General features: G+C 47.4%; 1 protein-coding gene across 2 annotated transcripts in view; it reads right to left on the reverse strand.

Annotated features, from left to right (window-relative positions):
• Colq (collagen like tail subunit of asymmetric acetylcholinesterase) overlaps positions 1–19433 on the reverse strand; it is a 57162-nt gene that overhangs the window by 26225 nt on the left and 11504 nt on the right. Inside the window, exons 1-6 of one of the 2 annotated variants that reach the window (XM_034498072.2) lie at positions 10660–11142; positions 5754–5866; positions 5005–5103; positions 1699–1743; positions 1352–1378; positions 525–596 (exon numbers count right to left, since the gene is read on the reverse strand). In XM_034498072.2, coding sequence (XP_034353963.1) covers positions 525–596; positions 1352–1378; positions 1699–1743; positions 5005–5103; positions 5754–5866; positions 10660–10840 — 537 coding nt within the window. In that variant the 5' untranslated portion in view covers positions 10841–11142. Of the gene's footprint in view, positions 1–524; positions 597–1351; positions 1379–1698; positions 1744–5004; positions 5104–5753; positions 5867–10659; positions 11143–19433 lie in introns of those variants that run through there. The other variant, XM_034498071.2, reaches the window with a different exon arrangement.

Genomic DNA, 19433 nt, shown 5'->3' on the forward strand with positions numbered 1-19433 from the left:
ATGTCGCTTGCCTTGCCCTGGCTTCTGCTACTCAAATCTTCAAGTCATGGCCTCGGCAACCTGCAGTCTGTGACAGGCAGCAGGAACATAAGACAAAGGAAGATAGGGGTGTGTTTGCTTTGTGTATTCTCTCTGAGGAGTAGAATCTGCATCCTCCCAGCCTGCCTATAGTCCTTGACTTTCCACCCGCCAGATCAGTGGGACAGGTGAGAGCTTCTCAAACCCAAGTTCCCTTTGGGTCATCTCAGAGAAATCAGACTAGTACACTCATTCTCAGGACAAAGGCGAAGTGGGCATCCTGGGAAAGAAGGGAGCAGCCCCCACTTCTCCACAGGAGCAGGGTCACAGCACTGACCAAGGTCTGCAGGCCACATGAAGGAGAAGCACTTGGAAGCTGGGAGCTACATTCCAGCTATTTCCCTCTGAAGGAGGTGATGTGTTCGACTGCTGGCCAGGACCCAGGGTAGACATCTTCCCCCTTGGATTCTGATACTACATGAGCCCCAAACATATATGACACTTACCCTGGGTCCTTCAGGGCCTGGCCAGCCAACGGGCCCAGGCATGCCAGGAACACCTGGGGGTCCAGGTCTACCCTTCAAAGACCAAGAACAAAAGTCAAGATACCTCGGTATGCTTCCCTCCAGTCAAGAATATCTAGGGTCCTGATAAGAGTATGGGATCACCAAATATGGGCCCCTGCACCTTCATCCCTACCCTAAGAAGAATGAGGGCTTAAAAACCCATGTCAAACACATGACTTTAGATTTTTAGTGTCTTATTACCAAACAATGTTTTGTTCTACTTAAGAAATAGAGAGCAGTGGACAGAGGGATTCTAAACTTCCTGGTCTCTCAAATTTCATTCCCTCTATGGAGCATACCCATTGTGTCTTGCTTCCTGTGAGCTCACCACAGGTTGTCCTGTGGCATGAGCTGGAACTGTGTTGGGAGCAGCACCAGATGCTGTTGGAACTACCTCAAGAGCATGTTGCCTGCTTGCTGCACTGTCCCTCAGTGGCTACACTGTTGGCTTCTATAAAAGCACTTAATTCCAGTTTAATGAAGGTCATTTTGTGCCACTGGTTGGGGACTTGGAGAGTTCCCTGTTGGGTGGCAGGATGAAGCTGTGGAAGTGTGGCCAGGCCCAGCAGCCGCTGGAAGAAGCTGGTCAGATGCCTAGCAGTCACAGGTTCCAGCTCTTAACCAAAGTGTTGGCAGAAAAGGCAAGCATGCATGCTGACATCAGCAGCAGGGTGCCAGCACCAGAGCCCCCCAGGGTACTGGTTGCCAATGAAAAAACTTGCATGCACATACAGGACAGTTATTGGACAGAACAGCATGGGTCCTACCTTCCTTCCTGGGCGGCCAAGATCCCCCTGTGCATAGAGAAGACAGACAAAGGTTGTTTAAAAGAGAAGTTCTGGGATCAGACAACTTAGTAAGGCTGAGGCCTGGGCGTGCCGTGGCTCAGTCATTCAGTTGGTTACTTGACTAGTTATAACATGCCTGCCATGCCAGTGGCCTGAAGCAGGACACACTATTAGCACCCCTTATTATAGCTGCATCCATTTATTGGGGAGCCCTCCTCATCTGCTATGACATAATGAGCTCATATTTTGAAATCTCAACCAGAACATTCTCAGTGGCACAGACAGAAAGCAAGGCAAGGTGGAGCTAAGAAAGCAGCGGTTCATACCTTTTCTCCCTTTGGTCCTGTCTTGCCAGGAAGCCCAGGTGGACCCTACACAATCGAGAGAAGAGGTGAAGAAAACATATACCTGACCAAGGTGAGACTGCAGGGGAGGGTCTGTGATGGGAGACTGTGGCACTGGATTTTACAGAGCAGGTTGAGTCTCTCTCTCTCTCTCTCTCTCTCTCTCTCTCTCTCTCTCTCTGTGTGTGTGTGTGTGTGTTGGGGGAGGGCTCCAGGGACCCCTGTAGGGACCTCTTAGCCCTGTGGTCCACCACAATCCTTGCTGTCCCTCTCCCTCCCGTGTTTTCTCATTTCTCAGCACTGTTTCTTGGTACCATTGGTGCCACTCTTTGGACTTTAATTTTCTCCCTAGAACCTTTGGTGTTTAATAAGAGCAGCCACAGAGTCATGGAGAAACTCCATTGCTGAGGCCATGATGCTTCTTGGCCTCAGGCTCCTTTATTACTCTGGCTACCCTTCTTTCGGCCCTGCAAGGAAGGAAAGTTCAGTTCTGCACCGACAGTAGCTGATTCGGATGTCCTCAGGGAGGAGCTGGGCGTAGTGCCCCACTCCTGTAATCTCAAAACTTGGGATGGAGGCAGGAGGATCAGGAATTCAAGGCTAGCCTTGGCTGTCCAGCAAGTTCATGGCCAGCCTGGACTACATAAAATCCCATCTTATATTTAACAAATGAAACAAAACAAAAGATAAACAAGATTTTCCACAAATGGCCTGAGGGCTCCAGGTGGGAAATAACGTCTCTTTCCAAAACTTTCATTAATGGAAGGAAAAGCGAATGCTACATTGTTTACAATGGCTCCTGTTGTGGGAGACAGGAGGCTCCAGCAGAGGTTGTAAAAAACGCCAACGTTCTGCACATTCTCAGCCAGAAGCGCTTGCCTTCTGCTTTCATATCTCTGGAAAGCTCATGACTGTTTTCCAAATTCTTGGGGATAGCAGAGAGAAATCCACCCAATCCCTTGGCCTCCGTACCCTACGGTCTGCAAGTAACCAACACGACAGCCTGTCAGAAGTGTGGTTTCTCCAAAACGTGTCCAAATGATCCTGTCTCATGTTACAATTTTGCTGGGATCCCAGACCAATCACATGACCATCTGGGGCAGTGGGAGTCAGAGAGCTCTGAGAGTGTTTGAGTTCCCCAGGGATCCTCAGGTGAAGATACAATTGGGAGAAACCACCTTAGGCTATCTGCCTTCTGATTTAGGAGGTAAGGTTGGAAAGTTGTTTTCTATTTCCAAGCCTTTTGTTTCTTGAAATGGTTAGAACTGTTTTACAAGATCATAGACCTTAGCATACACCAAACAAATATAGATTCTGATTGAATAAAGGTGTGTGTGTGTTTCTCCTTTCCTTTCTCCCTCCCTCCCTTCATCCTTCCCTCCTTCTATCCCTCCCTTCCTCCCTCCCTTTCTTCCTGTGATAAAAGTCTTAACCTGGCTGTCCTGGTACTCATGGCTAACTCAAGGCAGTCTGCCTGCCTCTATCTGCTAAGTGCTGGGATTATGGGCCTAAACCAATGTACCCAGTGAGATTTCTAACCAGTTTCCGTATAATGCTACTTAGAGATCTCACATTGCACAGATCCATGGGTGGACATCGGAGTGTCTCTGTGACTCAGACTTGCAGGAGCTCGAAAGTACACTATTATGACTGGAACTGCTGTTCTGAGGTGGCCAGAGGACCCCTCCTTCTACATGCTTGGTTGGTTCTCATGCACATTAAGACCCATCAGAGAAGGGTGCTGAATAGGGTAGCCCACCTTAGAGTACTCTCATCTGGCCTTTCTGAAGACTTCCCAGCCCCTTTATGATGGTCTCTGGCTTCTGAGCTCAAGGTCTTATTTTCATTATAACATCTAATAGATGCTTTTATTGTTTGTTTCCTTATTTACTTTGGTTTTGAGATAGGGTCTCTTACTACGTAGCACAGGCTTAAACTCAGGGTCCTCCTGCTTCAGCTTCCCAAGTGCTGGGATTACAATTATATTATCATACCTGGGTCAATAAATGTTTGTGGAGAGCAGGCTAGTTATAGCCCATAGGTTGGGTAGACTAGGAAGTGGAGTGGATACTCTCACTGTCCCTGTACACAGGGGATCAATAAAGATCCTCTACAAATCCAGAGAGTGATTCTCTTAGGCTTGGAGGACCACATCTTCTGTCTATCAGACTCCTCAGCTCTCCCCTGATGGCCTGGAAACAGCCACTGACAGTACAACTAGTTAGAAAAACAGGTGGGCTGGATTCAATGCCATAGTTTTAGACTTGGTAGTTATGAAAGGCATTCCTCTCCCCCCTCTTCCCTCCCATGCCTTCCCCTCCCCTGGAACTCATATAGTGAGTTCCAATCTAGTTTTAAACTTATAGTAATCCTCCTGTCTCAGCTTCCTCTGAGTTCTGGGGTTAGAACTGATGGGTCACCATGCTTGGCTAAGAAAGGAAACCAGTCTCCATGAGACTAGGAAGAGCAAGTCAAAACTTGAGCAGGGCCCTAGAGTGTGCAGGCCGAGGCTGAGGCAAACGTGTTGTGTATGAGGAAGAGAGGCAGACATCGTAGCTAAGTTCAAGGTAGAGGGTATACGAGCTGATGGAGCAGTCCAAGCCAGAGTCCACTCATGGGACTTTGTCTTCCAGGTCAGGAAGTTTGGCTTTTAGTCCCCTAACACTAGGAAGCCATAAGAGGTTCACATAACTGAGTGGTGATTTCAATGCTTCCTGTCTAGGACAGCACTTGGGACCTACAAGCTCCTGGCACCTCCTTTCTCCTCCCCATGGAGGACCCAGAGCCTCAGAGCAGTTGAAAACGCCCTCATGGCAGCAGATCAGCCTGGGATGTGGAGGTCTCTGGAGTGCAAAAGTTCTTTCTCTAGCTGCTTGCTTATTCCTCGGTCTTCTCTTGTACCTCGGTTAGGGGTGGCTTATTCTTGTAGTAGTCCAGAGCCCAGGAAAGCTAAGGTAACTGGTCACTCGGATGGCCACTTTTCTGAACTAAGCACAAATCCTTCTTGGTCCACAGGTGGGGTGGATGGTCATGTTCATATTTGATGACAATAACAACAGCCATTACCATATAAGCAGTATCCTCAAATATGATATGAGACCCTCAAATCTATCACGGCAGGGACTGCACAGGCGAGGCCAGATTCACCCAGAAACTCTTCAGGGTGCTGAGGCTGGAAAGAAGCTACAGAAGGAAAACCAACGATACAGCACACCGCAGGCCAAGACTATGAGGCTCTGCCCATTGTTTATGGGACAATACAGGAGGGGGCCCAGAGGGTGAACTCACCTGGGGCCCAGGGGGCCCAGGAGAGCCAAGTGAGCCTTGAATACAGGGTGATGGTGAAGCTTCAAGTTCCAGAAGATTCTTCATGTCTGGGGAGAGAAGCTTCAGAGGAAAGCAGCAATGGGTTAGAGGTCAGACCGATGAAGGAGTTGCCTCCCTGGGCTTGCCCCTGCTCTGTTTCTATGCAGTGAGCTCTTTTTCCCCCTAGTCATTTTTTTTCCTTGTAACAGACTATAGGCATCCTGATGCTTCATATCTGATTGTATTTTGATACCTGTCATCTAGCATCTCTCTAGCCTGCTTTTCTTTTTCTATCCTCCACATCCCATTTCTGTCTTCCTTTCTTCCATCCTTGTCCCTACTGCACTGATTTCATGAACACTTGATTAAAACAAAAAAAAAAGAAAAAAAAAGAAAAAAGAAAATGGGGAATTCTGTAGCTGCTGGAAATTTGGAAACTATGAACACTCCTTAGTGTTTTTAAAACAATGAGTCATCTTGCTGCCAAGCCTGATCCCATCTAACTTGTAGACGAGAAAAAACTCCCTTCTTCACAGACTGAGCATGACAAGGGAACAGATGTTTGAATGAATTGGCACAATTGGCACAATGCCCACTCCAGGCCTCTGTCCTTGAGTAACATTAGAGCTGCCCCTTTTCAATGGGATTCTGAGGTGGCCATGTTGAGCCAGGTATGGGGCTGACATGGAGGAGTCTGGAAATTTTCACTTACCCAAGTCCAGAGTACTCACCGGGCTTCGGCTGCCTCTGAAGAACGGCGGTGGGAAGAGTGGGGGTGGTGGGGGCATCAGTAGGCAGCATGCCTTGTGGCTGCCCCGCTTCTTCTGATCCAGGCCAGGAAGGGCTGTTCAGAGAAAACTGCTGTTTCTTAGCATGGGGTTAGAATGACAATCTGTGTCATGCCCACCATGCCTAAGGGACACATACACGGTCACCTGAGATTGGAGCAGACCCCTGTTTGTTGCCTCAAGGCAATGAAGACACACACACAGACCCTCTCTTGCCTCTGCCAGAGGAAAATGGCCCAGACACTGTGTATATGTATCCTTTTCTCCTTCAGAGACTAACTCTGTAGGTGTGGCAAGGAACACAAAGTTTAGACAGACCCATCACGGCCCCACAGCTGGACAGAGGAAGTGGTGTGATACTGTTCTCAGGAGGAAACTGTCTAGACAGAGAGGTAACCAGGGTTGGAGGCAGTATTGCCTCTAAGATACTCACAGCCATGGTTTGAAACAGACCCTATATACTCATGTAGATGCTCCATCTTGCTAACGAGTCCCACTTAAATGTCTCAATGTGTAGCTGACCAAATCCCCAGAGCAGGAAGGTGAATGGGCCACTGGACTTCTACAGCTTTGATTTTTACAGAGTCTTATCTACGTTTGGCCTTAATATATGGTGAGTGTTAAGGTATGTTAAAAGATGTAAATCCCACACTACGGCACAATAGAGTTCTACAAAGAGAACACCTAAAAAAGAGGATAGCACCTAAGAGCTAGAAAAAATCTTCCAGATGCAGAGGCCTGTAAACTCTAGCCTCCGTGCTCCCCACACATCACTGGACCTTAGCACCGGGGTGCATATTTTAATGTTCATATTTTATGCAAATTGAACCTTACAATGTGAATGTCTGTGTCTGTCTTCTCTTCCTCAACACAGCACTTGAGCGAGTGGAGCAGGCTGTAATTACAGTTCTTGCAGAGTTCTGCTGTATGGCTAGACCATAATGTTCTTACCCATTCTGCAAGCATCACTGGTGTGCACGAGGTGATACTGAAGCTCACGTATCAGAGTGGCTACGATGAAAAGGACAGGAGAAAAATATGGCAAGGAGCGAGGACAGCCTGAACTGTTATCCTATTCTAGTGGGTGGGAATGGAGGCTGGTGTGGTCTTTGGGAAATTGTGTTTTCTACTGAAGTTGAATGTAGAGACATGGTATAGCTCAGTGATTTCACTTCTAGGAATTTACCAACAGGAAGGGTGGGTACACTAGAATGCTTGTAGCAGTGATATTAAAAAAAAAAAAAAAAAAAAAAAAGCCAAATTTTTCTAGTTCTTAGCTTGGGCCTCAGAGTCCAGGATCTCTGACATCACAGAACAAGCCTAGGTGGGCCTCCCCATGCCTCTCATCCCTGAGCTCTATGTCAAATCTTATCACTAGGAAGTTCTTCTTCGATCCCAGGCAAAGCTTCAGGGGCCTTGCTGTGCTTTGTTCTGGGTTTATCCCTGTGTCCGTGCTTCTCCATGGACTCAATCTGTTTCCTTCTTTCTCTCACCATACACTGTGCTTCCTGGGAGGTGGGAAAGGGACCAGTTTTTATCCCCAGGGTCTAACAGTATACCTGTTAGACACTAGATCTCTATAAATGGTTGCTGATTTAACAATTTAGTGACAGATACTGACTACATACAAGGCACCATTTGTGTGATCCATGGAGACAAGCTGCCAAGATGGCTCAGTGGGGAAAGGCACTTGCTGCCAAGCCTAATGACCTGAGTTCAATCCCTGGCACCCCCATGGTGGAAGGGGAGAACTGACTGCCAACATTTTTCCCACTGTACTGACCAGCTAACCAAGCCAGTGAGTCAAAAAATTTGCTTGAGATCACACAGCTAGTCAGCAATGGAACTACACTTAAACACAGGCAAGCTAGTTTAAGAGCATTCTCTTTTGAACTCTGACCCCAGATGGGTAAAAATTAAGACTAGGATCTAGAAAGGCGGCAGGGGCCTCCTATAACCCTGCTTGAGACCACTGAGTTAATGTCTTCCAACCAAAGGTTACCAGGAACAAATCCAAAGAAGAACCAAATTGGGTTTGCTGCTTCATGGCAAGAAGGGAGAACACACTCAGAAAGAACCAGAAGGGGCAAAGAGAAACTTATTCTAGGATTCCGGCCCCTTGTGGGTTTGTGGAGGAGCTTGTGAAAGGCAGTGTCTGGTTTTGCTTTGGAGCCTCTGCTGCCAAGCAGAATGGGTTGTTCTACAGTCAGCTTGCACAGTTCTTCTCTGGGGAAAGAGGATTGGCAAAGCAAATGCTGATTAGTAAGAAGCAGTCACATTCAAGGATGAGGATGGGATTTTACGGTGGGATACTCTTGGCTTTTGACTGTGTTTTGTCATGACTTGGGGGATATTCTTGCTTTTGTCCTAATCAATCAGGATCACAGAGTAGTACTGTCTGAGGCTGAAGTCTATGCCATGCACACCGAGCCTGAACAGCTCCAAGTGTTGTGGCCATTGTCCCTCCCTCCCTCCCTCCCTTCCTTCCTTCCTTCCTTCCTTCCTTCCTTCCTTCCTTCCTTGTAAGTTTTAATTCATGTGTTCAGTTTTTACCTGCATGTACATCTGTGCAGAACGTGCATGCAACGTTTGAGACACCCAGAAGAGGGCATCTTCCGGAGCTGGGGTGATAGCCTCCATGTGGGTGCTGGGATTTGAACCCTAGTCCTCTGGAAGAGCAGCCAGCACTCTTAACTACAGAGCCATCTCTCCAGTCTCCACTGTTCTCTTTCTTGGTTTGATGGTTATGTTTTCCAACTTTACTCTATCACCAGCTCTCGGCCAGCACTGAGAAGCTAGGAGTAGACCACTTCAGCTTCTCCGTGCTCTGCTGGGCTATTGAGAGAGTGACAGGTACGCATTAGCCACTGACGCCTGTTAGAGCCCCCTCTAGATCCAGTTTTCCTTGTCTCCCTGCCTCAGTTGACAGCAATCACGTAAGGCTGCAGCTCTCTAAAGCCTTCCTAGAAAGAACACCTGGGAGCTTGGCACCATGACCATTGATTTTCAAGGCCATGTATGGTCTCCAATGTTGCCTGTCCAGCACCCTGGAAGTTGCCCTTGTGAAAGATCTTGGGTCTCTCAAGGCAACCACCTCTCACTTCTTCCTGGAAACTGGAGGCATCTTCAGAGAACATAAATTATCAGCTGCTTTTGCTGCCAAAGTGTCTGCCTTTACACTACCCCATGCCCCGCCCTGTCCTCCCCCTTTGACCTACTTTATGCCAGCAGGTGTGGGCCTTCAGTTTCTGCCCCTCCCCCCAGCTCCAGGAGCTGTTTGTTTTTAGCACAGTCTGGTTTATTTACAGCTCATTCAAGCTGAGTATTTCCATCAGGTGGATGAGTCTGCGAGCAGTGTCCCCTCTTCACGCTCCCTGTCAGCTAAGCCAGGGCTTCGCATGTCTATTTTGGTGCTGAATGGCCCTGTGTATCTCTCTCAGGCTTGTGCTGTCTCCACTGGAACAGTACCTAAGCTCAGGGTCCAGCCTGGAAGAGTCCCAGGAGGCTCCACTGTAATGGAAACTATTGGGTGTGTAGCACACGGTGCCTGCTGTGGTCTGGTGCACCGTGTGCATGGCTCCGCCTTGACAATGTCAACTACCAAGGGACTCTAGGTCACTTATTGATACTAATGCCATTGTATCTGTGTGTACTGCTCTACCCAAGTATAGGCAATTGTCTAATGAAAGTTTTGGCAAGCTTTTGTTTTTTTCCCCTCATTGGAAAGGAGCCTTTTCCCTGCTTCATTCTGAGAAACTGAGGCACACTCTTAGAAAGTGATCCATACCAATGGACTCTTGGAAATACAGGAACTTGCATCTAAGAGTTTGAGTCCGGGTGCATGTGTCTCTGTGATATGGTACACTCACTTCCTCAACCCAAGGACTCATTTTCCTTGTCTGTACCACCAAGAGTTTGGCTCACACCACCTCCAATGACAGGTTTTAAGATAAGCATGGCAGCAGGATCACCACTGGGTCTGTCTTTCGTTTTCCCTACATGCAAGACAAGTCCATCAGCAGACCACCAGATCCCTGGTTCTGCCTCCAACACCAAGCAGCGCCCCTCAGGGCGAGCCAGCAAAGGAAGCAGCAAGGGAAGAAAGCATCCTGCCTTAGGCTGGAAAATGCCAAGTGCAGCCATATGCTAGTGGTCCTGTGCCTGCCTGTGCATAGGGTGGGAATCCATTCAAGTTTTCACTTCTCCCCCACCTGTTGGTCTTAGAAAGAAACCCCAGAGGAAGTGAGACAGTGAAAGACGCATGTTCCATGGTGTGTCTGGGTACACAGACCATACAGCCTTGGAAAGCAAGTTCTGATCCTAAAGGTAAAAGCAGTTTGACAGTCTTTGAAAAAGGCCATGGTGAAGGTTTGCACCTGAGTGAGCACAGGCAGCAAGGGAGGACACACCCGCAAAGAACGTGATCTGGTGGTTTGGTGGCTGCTGTCTTTGATCCACATCACCCAAGCCAGTTGGCCCCGAATGATGGTGAACATTCTGGCCACCTAATGCCAGGGGGAGTAGTGGACCACAGTGCACGGTTTTACTTCAAAGTCAAGGGGACAGCAGCTGCCGGACACTCTGGAGTCAAGGTCACAAGAGGGACAACAAAGAACTTCACACACATAAGCATGCATACAAGGCCCCAATAACTGCATCCCATCCCTTCACCCTGCCATCTTAACTCTGACTAAGAAGTTTCTAATTTAAAGGATACTCCCAGGACAAGCCTACTTTTCAAGTCTTTTAAAAAACCATAATGCATATGCATGCATAAATTCTCATTCTTTCTCTCTCTCTCTCTCTCTCTCTCTCTCTCTCTCTCTCTCTCTCTCTCTCTCTCTCTTACCCAAGTAGCCAGATGAGTGACAGAGAAGTCCTGAGATGACGAGGAGAAGATAAGTGAAGCTGAATGATGGACCCGTCATCATGTGGCAAGCCCAAGGCAGACTGGCCGGGGAACACAAGCTAGAGACAGGCTGAGATTTGTCACGCCCCCGAGTGCTGCCCGCGCCTGGCCTGCTTGGCATTTGTGGTGGGAGTCGGCCAATCCCTGCTTTGATGTTGCTTCTGCCCCAGATGCCAGGCTTTCGGGGGCCAGTCCTGAGCTCCAGGGAGCCGGGATGGGTAGGCAGTTCCAGCTACTCACAGATGCTTCTGTAGGGCGGATGGCGAAGACACCGTGCCTTCTACTCGGAAAGGATGTGAGCTTGGGAGCTCTCTGTACAGTGATCACCTCAGACACCACAAGGAAGAAACAGCGCAATCTGTCAACCAGGAGGCTTTTCATTTGCTTCAAAACGGCCTCATCAATACTGTTCTGGCAGGCATCAGAGTCACACCCCACAGAGGGTGTCCAAAGAGACTCTGCCCTCTTCTGCTTCAGGGAAGATCTGTGTGGCTCAGTGTTTGCTGTATCTGGCAAAGTGATGCCAATAAAGCCACACTCAAAATAACAAAACACAAACTCTAAATAGTGTGTGTGTGTGTGTGTGTGTGTGTGTGTGTAGCTATGTGGTCTTCTATATATATGTAAATATATATGCATATACACATGCATATATGTGTGTATTTCCAAAGACCATGAGGGTTGAACCCAGACCTCATGCATGCTAAGCATGTAATCTACCACTGAGTGTATCCACAGTCTCAATTTTTTTTTACAATAACCTTGTCTATAAAATAACACAATAGGACCGTGAAAGGCAGCCTGGTTCCTGGATGAGCTAAGGTTGAAAACCCTGATGACCCTGAGGGACAGGTGGTTTTCCTGATTCCCGGCCACTAGGCTTCTGACACAAGGCCCAAGCCCCTCCACAGGTAGAGGACATGTGGTCACATAGCCTCAAGACAGACCTCCATTTAATGAGGTGCCTAAAGACCTGAAGGGCTTACTTAGCCAATTAAGCTTTCCTTCTCAGACACTCCTCCCTGCAAAAGGTATTTAGCCTCAGGCCCACCTTGAGAAAATGGGGTACAGGTTTACTTATCTACTTTCAGTCGTGACAATAAATGTCTCAAAACCATGGACTGTTTCCACAGGAGGCCTCTCAGTGCTCCCAGCCACAACCTTCAAGCCAAGCCAGCCAAGAACCCCCCACCCGCCCACCACTTTTCCTTTCTGCCCTGGGCTAGATCCAGCCCTTGGGCCCCTACTTTGTTCTTGGCTCTTCTGTGGCTCCCAGAGGTGCCTGGGTACCCAAGAGCCTGAGAACCAGACGGCCCTGGACTCCTTGCAGGCCCAGGGACCTCTGAGCCGGCTCCAGCTGTCCTTGCGCCTCAGACTGTGCTCCCCTCCACCAGGGGTGTCTCGTGGCTTCCCATAGCCCGACAGTACCAGGCACCAGCATGGAGGTAAGCACAGTGAAAACTCCCAGTCCTGCCTCCCAAGTGGCTGGAGCCCTGTGGTGGAGCAGACATGGGACCCCATCAAACCCTACATGACACATGCCAGATACACACTGAAATATGCCTAAGACCTTACTATACGACTAAAGCATGAACACACAGAATATTCTAAACCATAAAAGATAACATTATTGGTACTTAGTAGTAAGCACTGATTTAAGCAGCTTGGGGATGGATGAGTTTTATAACAAGAGTAGCAGACTTACTCTACAAAGGTCTGATATTAAATGTTTTAGGATTCGTGGTCTACATAATTCGTGGGCTCCATTGTTGAACGAGGTCAAAGAACTTTGCTATTAAGCATAAAAGCAGTCATGGACAATATCTAAAAATAAGTGTGACCAGGTTCTGATAAAACTTTATTTATAAAAATAGAAGGGGTGCTGGATTTGGTCCCCAAGCTGTAGTCTGCCAACAGCCCTGAAGCACCAATGGAAAGCTCAGTCACCAGATCCATTCACTGTATGCACCATCCACTGGGCTCAGGCGTGTGCTGTTTCATGTTGCAGTAACAGTCCTGATCCTGGCTAAACTCCTGGGCTTGCCACTCAATAGCTATTGGTTCTGAGCCAGATGCGTCTTCTATCTGAGCCTCAGCTTTCTTACCTGCAAAGTGGGTGTTGCACAAGTTGCTTTGCTACTCAGCTGGAAGGGTTAGAGCCAAGGCTTTCCCATTTCTGGCACAGAAGAGGGCTCTTTATCAACCCATTTTTGGATAACTTGGTCAGGATGAGAGAAAAGAGTATAGGCATAGGGATGTCTGGAGGGAATTATGGGAGAAAGAGATAGTTGGAGAGAGAATGAGTAGTCAGAACAGGCTTCCTGACAGAGGTGGCATTTGAGATGAGCCTTGAAAGCCGAGATTTATTTTCTGGCACAAAGTGGGGAGGAGGGAGGGAGGAAGGCTTGGGTTTAGTTCCCCTGGGGACTAGCTCTAAGACATCACAGCCAGCAGCAGCAGCAAGAACAGGGCACACTCAGTTCAGGGGCCCAACAGTTGAACAATAGCACTCACACAGTCTCCCCCAGTTTCCCTGTGTGGTCATAGTTCCTGTCGTGGTTTGAATGAGAACCCCCCACCCCCAGGCTCATCTGCTTGAATACTTGGTCCCCAGCTGATGGACTGGTTTGGAAAGGATTAGGGTTAGTTTTGTTGGAAGAGATGTGTCACTGGGGTTAGGTGGGCTGTCTTTGAGGTTCCAAAAGACCCTCACTATTCCCAGTGTGTTCCTTCTGCCTTTTGCTCTCCCTGATATGAGCCACCACTCCTCTGCTCTGCCATCATGAATCTTACCCTTTGAAGCCACTGGCCAATTAAACGCTTTCTTCTGTAAGTTGCCCTTGGTCATGGTGTTTTGTCACAGCAATAAAAAAGTAACTAAGGCAGTCCCATTGTTGTCCCCCCTTCTCCTCCTTCCTCCTTTCCCCTCCTCTTTGTGATCCTCCTCCTCTTCCTCTTCCTCCTCCTCCTTATCTTTCATTGGAGAAGTCTCATTCTGTAACCCAAGGTATCCTAAGACTCACTGTGTAGTTTAGTATTTCAAGTGATTCTCCTGCCCCATGCTTCCTGGTGCTGGGATAACAGGCATGTGCTGCCACGTCTGATCAGATCTTCATCCCCCCCCCCCCCAGCATCATGGATGTTTTTCAGCCCTTGGATGTTTTGCTACTTTTACAGCAAAACCTTTCTGTTTTTCTTAACCAGGTAGCATCAAACTTTAAAAAAAGATGTATTCATTTTATTTTATGTATGAGTGTTTTGCCTGCACATATTGATGTGCACCGTGTATGTGCTTGGTGCCCTCAGAGCTAAGAAAAAGACATCAGATCTTCTAGAATTGGAGTTATGGATGGTTGTGAACCACTATGTGGGTGCAGGAGATAGGACCTGGGTACCCTGCAAGAACCTGTGCTTTTAACTGCTGAGCTGTCTCTCCAGACCTCAACATCAGACTAAAAAAAAAAAAAAAGGTTTACTCATGTAGCCAGCTCAGCTGGACGCATGTCACTCATGTGAAAGCAGGGCAAGTGGCCTCTGCAGTCACTGGGTCCTGGCCTATTCCAAATTTCTATTTGATCTTAATAACAGGTTGTGAGTCTCTGACCTGAATCTTTCTGTGTGTATGTCTTTCGACGGCTCTTTTTCTTTCTGTTTTTCCACTTCACCCTACTGTCTTTGTCTTCTGTCTTTCCAGCACCAACAGTGGCATTTCCTTAAGTCACACACCTATGTATACACCCTACCTTTCTGCTGCTCTCCAAGCTCCTAGTCAGCCCTGGACTTAGGATACCTGGTCAGGATCCCTGGCAGGAAACTGCAGTTTGAATGTGAATGACTTATTTCCCTTACAAGTGAAAGGGCATCTGCCAGGTGAGCTCTGAGCTCTCTCCAGCTTCGCTCTACAGAGGCTGTGCCTCCTGGACAAGGGGACCCTCCGTAAGGCTCTGGATAGCTAGACGTGAGCCTCTCCTCGCTGGTATGGAGTCTTGCCCTTGGCTTCACTCCTATGTGTGGGGCCAGGCCCAGCTCACTACTGCTGAGCTGCCTGCACAGTCACATTCATAATCAGTTTCTGGGCCATCCTGCTGCTGTCAACAGGTGCCACATTCACAGTGCTTTGTCTTAATTGTGGCTCTGGGACTTATCAACCAGGCCAGAAGACCACTTCTGGAACATTGCCTCCTTGGGCACCATTCCAGACCTTCCAGTCCCCACTGTTGCACAGGGGCCTGTAGTTGCAGATCACAGCCAAAATGGATTCTGTCACAGTGTCTGCCTCTACTGGCCGTTCTGCCACTGCTGCACAGATAGATATCTTGTGACCCAGCTACTTCCAGCACCTGACCTCAGGGACCTAGAGTTTTTATATGAGGCAAAGCTGTCTACACTTGAGCCAGATATGGTGGTGAACAACTATGATCCTGTAATCCTAGCACTCCAGAGTCTGAGAAAGGAGGATTGTGAGTCAGCCTGGACTACATAGTGAGACCCCATTTCACAGTTGAAGGAAAAGAGTCATTGAGATGGCTCAGTGATTTAGGCACTTGTAACCAACCCTGAGAACCTAAGTTCAGTCCCAGGGCACCACCCAGTGGAAAGACTCAACTCCTGCAAGCTGACCTTTAATCTCTACATGCATATCACACACATGTATGAGCATACACACACACATATGCATGAGCACACACACACACACGCATGGGCATTCATACACATATTCATGAGCATACACATGCATGAGCATACACACACACGCATGAGCACACACATACACATGAGCATACACACATATGCATGATCGTACACACACATGCATGAGCACACACACACATACACACACACACACACACACATGCACACATGCACACACCACATTTTCAGAAGTCTACATGTTAGGGAGCAGAGTGTAGGATCCCACCAGTTCTAGAGCACTTCAAATCTGTAGTCCTGGCTTCAGCCTTGGATGGGCAGGTTGAAGAAGCCTACTGGCAAAGACTACCCCATCCCCTTCTCTAAGTTTTGGTCAGGCTTCACTGCCTCCCTCTCTTGACTAAGATTGAATTTGGGCTTCTGCATCCATTCACAGATGTAGCTGCCTCTCCCTCCCCCCGTTAATCAGTCTAAAGGAATTCCTCATCCTTGACATCGGGTCAAGTCCTCATTGCCACCCTTGACATTGGATGGCTCTAGTCTACAGAATCCCGTGAGCTGGTTCTGCTAGAATCCCCCTACCCTCATCTCTTCTTAGTACCTTTCCATCCATCCATTCAACTGGCTCCTTGGCTGTAAGTTCCCACTTGTCCTTGTACTGGACCTGATCTAGACCTTTGCTTCCCTCTGAGCTAGTCTTAACATCAATGGCAAAAGCCTTGAATTGTATTAAGTATTGTCTTAGGGTCCACTGCTTTTGTTGCTTTGGGATAGCTCTACATTCTACTGAAGTCTGCAAATACTTCTTGAATCCCTGTGCCTTTTTTATGCTAAAATAATGGTGGTCTGGATTAGTGCTTTGCACACATTCTGATGTCTATCCTCTTGGCTGACCAACTCCAATTGGCAAAGGGGAAAATGACTCTTGGTGAAACCATGTTAATAGGTCTGGGCTACAGAGCTAGAACAGACCGGAAATGGAGTGCATAAGGAACTTTGCATAGAGCCCTGTGAGGAGGCAGCCTCCTGCAGCCACCTTAGCCAGGCTTGGGGGACAGCTCATTTGACCCCTGCCACTCTTCCTGTTGTTCCCACTGCTTCTGTGGGGCCGGCAGCTTCCCTCCATTCTGATCAGTCTCTAGCCAGCTGGCTCTCCCTCCCCACTACTGCCTATCCATCTGAGGACTGTCTCGGAGTTGGCACTGTACAGAAATGTCAGCCATCAAAGGTTCAACCACTCCACAGGCCAGAGCAACTCGGGGGAACTGGGTCATGTAACTATTCTTGCCAATAGTTCTCAGTGCACAGAATTCCACCCCTGAGAGATGGCGGAGACACAATATGGAGAGGACCCACAGCCTGAGTGACAGCCCGGGGATGAGTCATGCCCTACCAGGGATACTGAACTGTAATCAGAATGTTTTATGCTTTAGACAAGGTCTATGTAGCAGTAGCTGACCTGGAACTTACTATGTAGACCAGACTGGGGACACAGTGCCCCCAGTACTTCCCAAAGAACAAACACCCAAAGAAGCCAGAGGTTGCACCTCAAAATCTGACTGGGGAAACAGCCATTTGCCAATACTAGAGACCTGTCTACTTTTATTTATTTTTTAGTGCATAAAATGATAGGTGTCATGTGATCACATCTCACTAATATCTCATTGTTCTTTGCTCTTATTTGACCCTCCCCCTCCATTGTTTCAAAAATCTTCTGGATCCATAGCATGCATGCATATATATATACACATACATATATGTATCTATGTACATATACATAGATACATAGATACATATATGTATATATATACATACACACACACACACACACACATATATATATATATATATATATATATATATATAGAGAGAGAGAGAGAGAGAGAGAGAGAGATTCTACATACAAAAAGGCATGCATATACTCTTTTTACCCCATCATTAACTTCTCTTGTTCCCTCTCCCCATTCCCTTTATATTCCTTTCTCTCCCTTTATGGACCACCTTCTACTTCCATATATATATGGAAGTAGTATATATATATATATGTATATATACACACACATATATATATATATATGTGTGTGTGTGTATACATATATATATGTATATATATGTATGTGTATACATATATATGTATATATATGAAAGTTATATATCTGATTGTTGTATTTATATTTAAGTACAAAAACATCCTACCTTTCTTTTTTTTAAGTTTTATTATTTATTTTATTTATGTGCATCATGTGTGCCCATGTGCCATGCATGTATGTGGCGGTCAGGACAACTTGTAGGATTGGTTCTTTCCTACCAGATGGGTCACAGGCATTGAACTGAAGAAATCAGGCTTGGCAGCATGTGCCCTGTCTGCTGAGCTGTCTCTCTGTCCCCAGTCATGTCTTTGTAATGAAGTTTTATGATCGCTCATCTTTGGGCAGACATCTTGGTTGTCCTTCTGACTCCAGTTACAGCCAGGGCTCAATCGAACGTGCTGGCTGGTAAACTTTATCAAACACATTTGCCTTCTCTAGGTTACTCTTCAAAGTGGGTGGAGTTTTCAGATCACTTTAAAAATCAACCAAAACAGTTAACAACAAGAAGACAGATGGCTGAACAGACGACAGAGTGACCATGGACAAGTGCTGACGGACAAGAATCAGAGAGGTAGTTCCTTGTTGGGCTGTGTCTTGAGGTATCTCAGACCAGGTGGCTTCATTAACACACACTCATTACTCACAGGTCTGGACACCAGAAGTCCAAAGTCAACACGTTGACAGCTTAGATTCTCCTGTGCCTCATTCGCTCATGGGCAACTGGGTGCCATCTTGCTGTGTGCCTCTATGCCTCTTCTCTGTGCCTGTGTCCCTGGTCTCTATTTGTATGCCCAAGCCTAATTTTTCATTAGGCCACTGGTCAGAGTGGATTAGAGTTCACTCTAAGGACTTGTTTAACTCAGTTGTTTCTTTAAAGACTCCATGGGCTCAACAGTTACATTTTGATGTACCGGACGGGGACGGGGTGAGGAATCTTGAAGGGGGACCATTTAGCCCAGATCAGTGATCTCCTGAATGATTCTTTTCACAATTCCTTTCTTTGGGATTTTTTTTTTTTTGAAAATATTTATAACAATATAAGAGAAAACAAGCTACTTAGAATCACAAGATAAAGGTTGGAGCAGGTCAGCCCTGAGCCTCTGTTGATTGATCTGGGGACCCTGAGGCTGCACAGAACTTAGGTGTTAATGCATTTGGGAGCTTGTGGCCACTCATCCATGAGGACAAGACCCCACCCCCTGTCCCAAACACACACAAACACTCACAGAGACACCTTGAGAGGAGCTATAAAGATGGAAGAGAGCCACCTCCTGGTTGTCATGATTTTAGTCCAGCCAGCTCAACAGTGCCTTCTTTGCCACAAGACCAAAAGAAAACATGCCCATCCCCCCTCTCCTTCCATAGGGGAATTGTTTTGGATCTTATCTAAAGGAAGGCATCTGCTTCTTTGAGTTCATCTTCTAATTTGACCAAATGGCCTGTGGTGGATGAAGAGGTAGGAGGAGAGACAATGTTATTAGGAGACCAGGGAACATCAAGAAGCCTCCTGGAGGCTGGCTGCGCCTTGGCTCAGAATTGGATTACAGCAGCCGGCATCAATCAACAGGCACTATTAAATCTTCTGCTGGGCTTGACAGGGAAGGCCAAGTTTGTGGAATTATTCAGGAAATCTGGCCACAGGTCAGCTGCCCTGGGCCTGCAGGGCGAGTTATTTCTAACACCTGCTGACAGCTGTGGTCCGGTGGAAAGACCCAATATTTCCATGCCTTGTTTTTTCCACAGTGACACTTCACTATGGAAACTTGAAGTACAACACTCCGTGGCTCCCTTAACCCCTTCCCCTAATTGCTTTTTCTATCCTCACTTGCCATATAAGTTGTCTGGAGTCCCACAACAAGTGGAAGGAGAGAAGCTGGGTCCCTGGGAGCTTTGGCTGCCCAAGGCCCAGAGGGGTATCTGGCCAACTCACCAAATCCCTGTATTTCAGAAATTGGTGGGGGTGGGGGACACACA

Source organism: Arvicanthis niloticus, chromosome 3 (genome assembly GCF_011762505.2).
Source record: "Arvicanthis niloticus isolate mArvNil1 chromosome 3, mArvNil1.pat.X, whole genome shotgun sequence".
NCBI lineage: Eukaryota > Metazoa > Chordata > Mammalia > Rodentia > Muridae > Arvicanthis > Arvicanthis niloticus.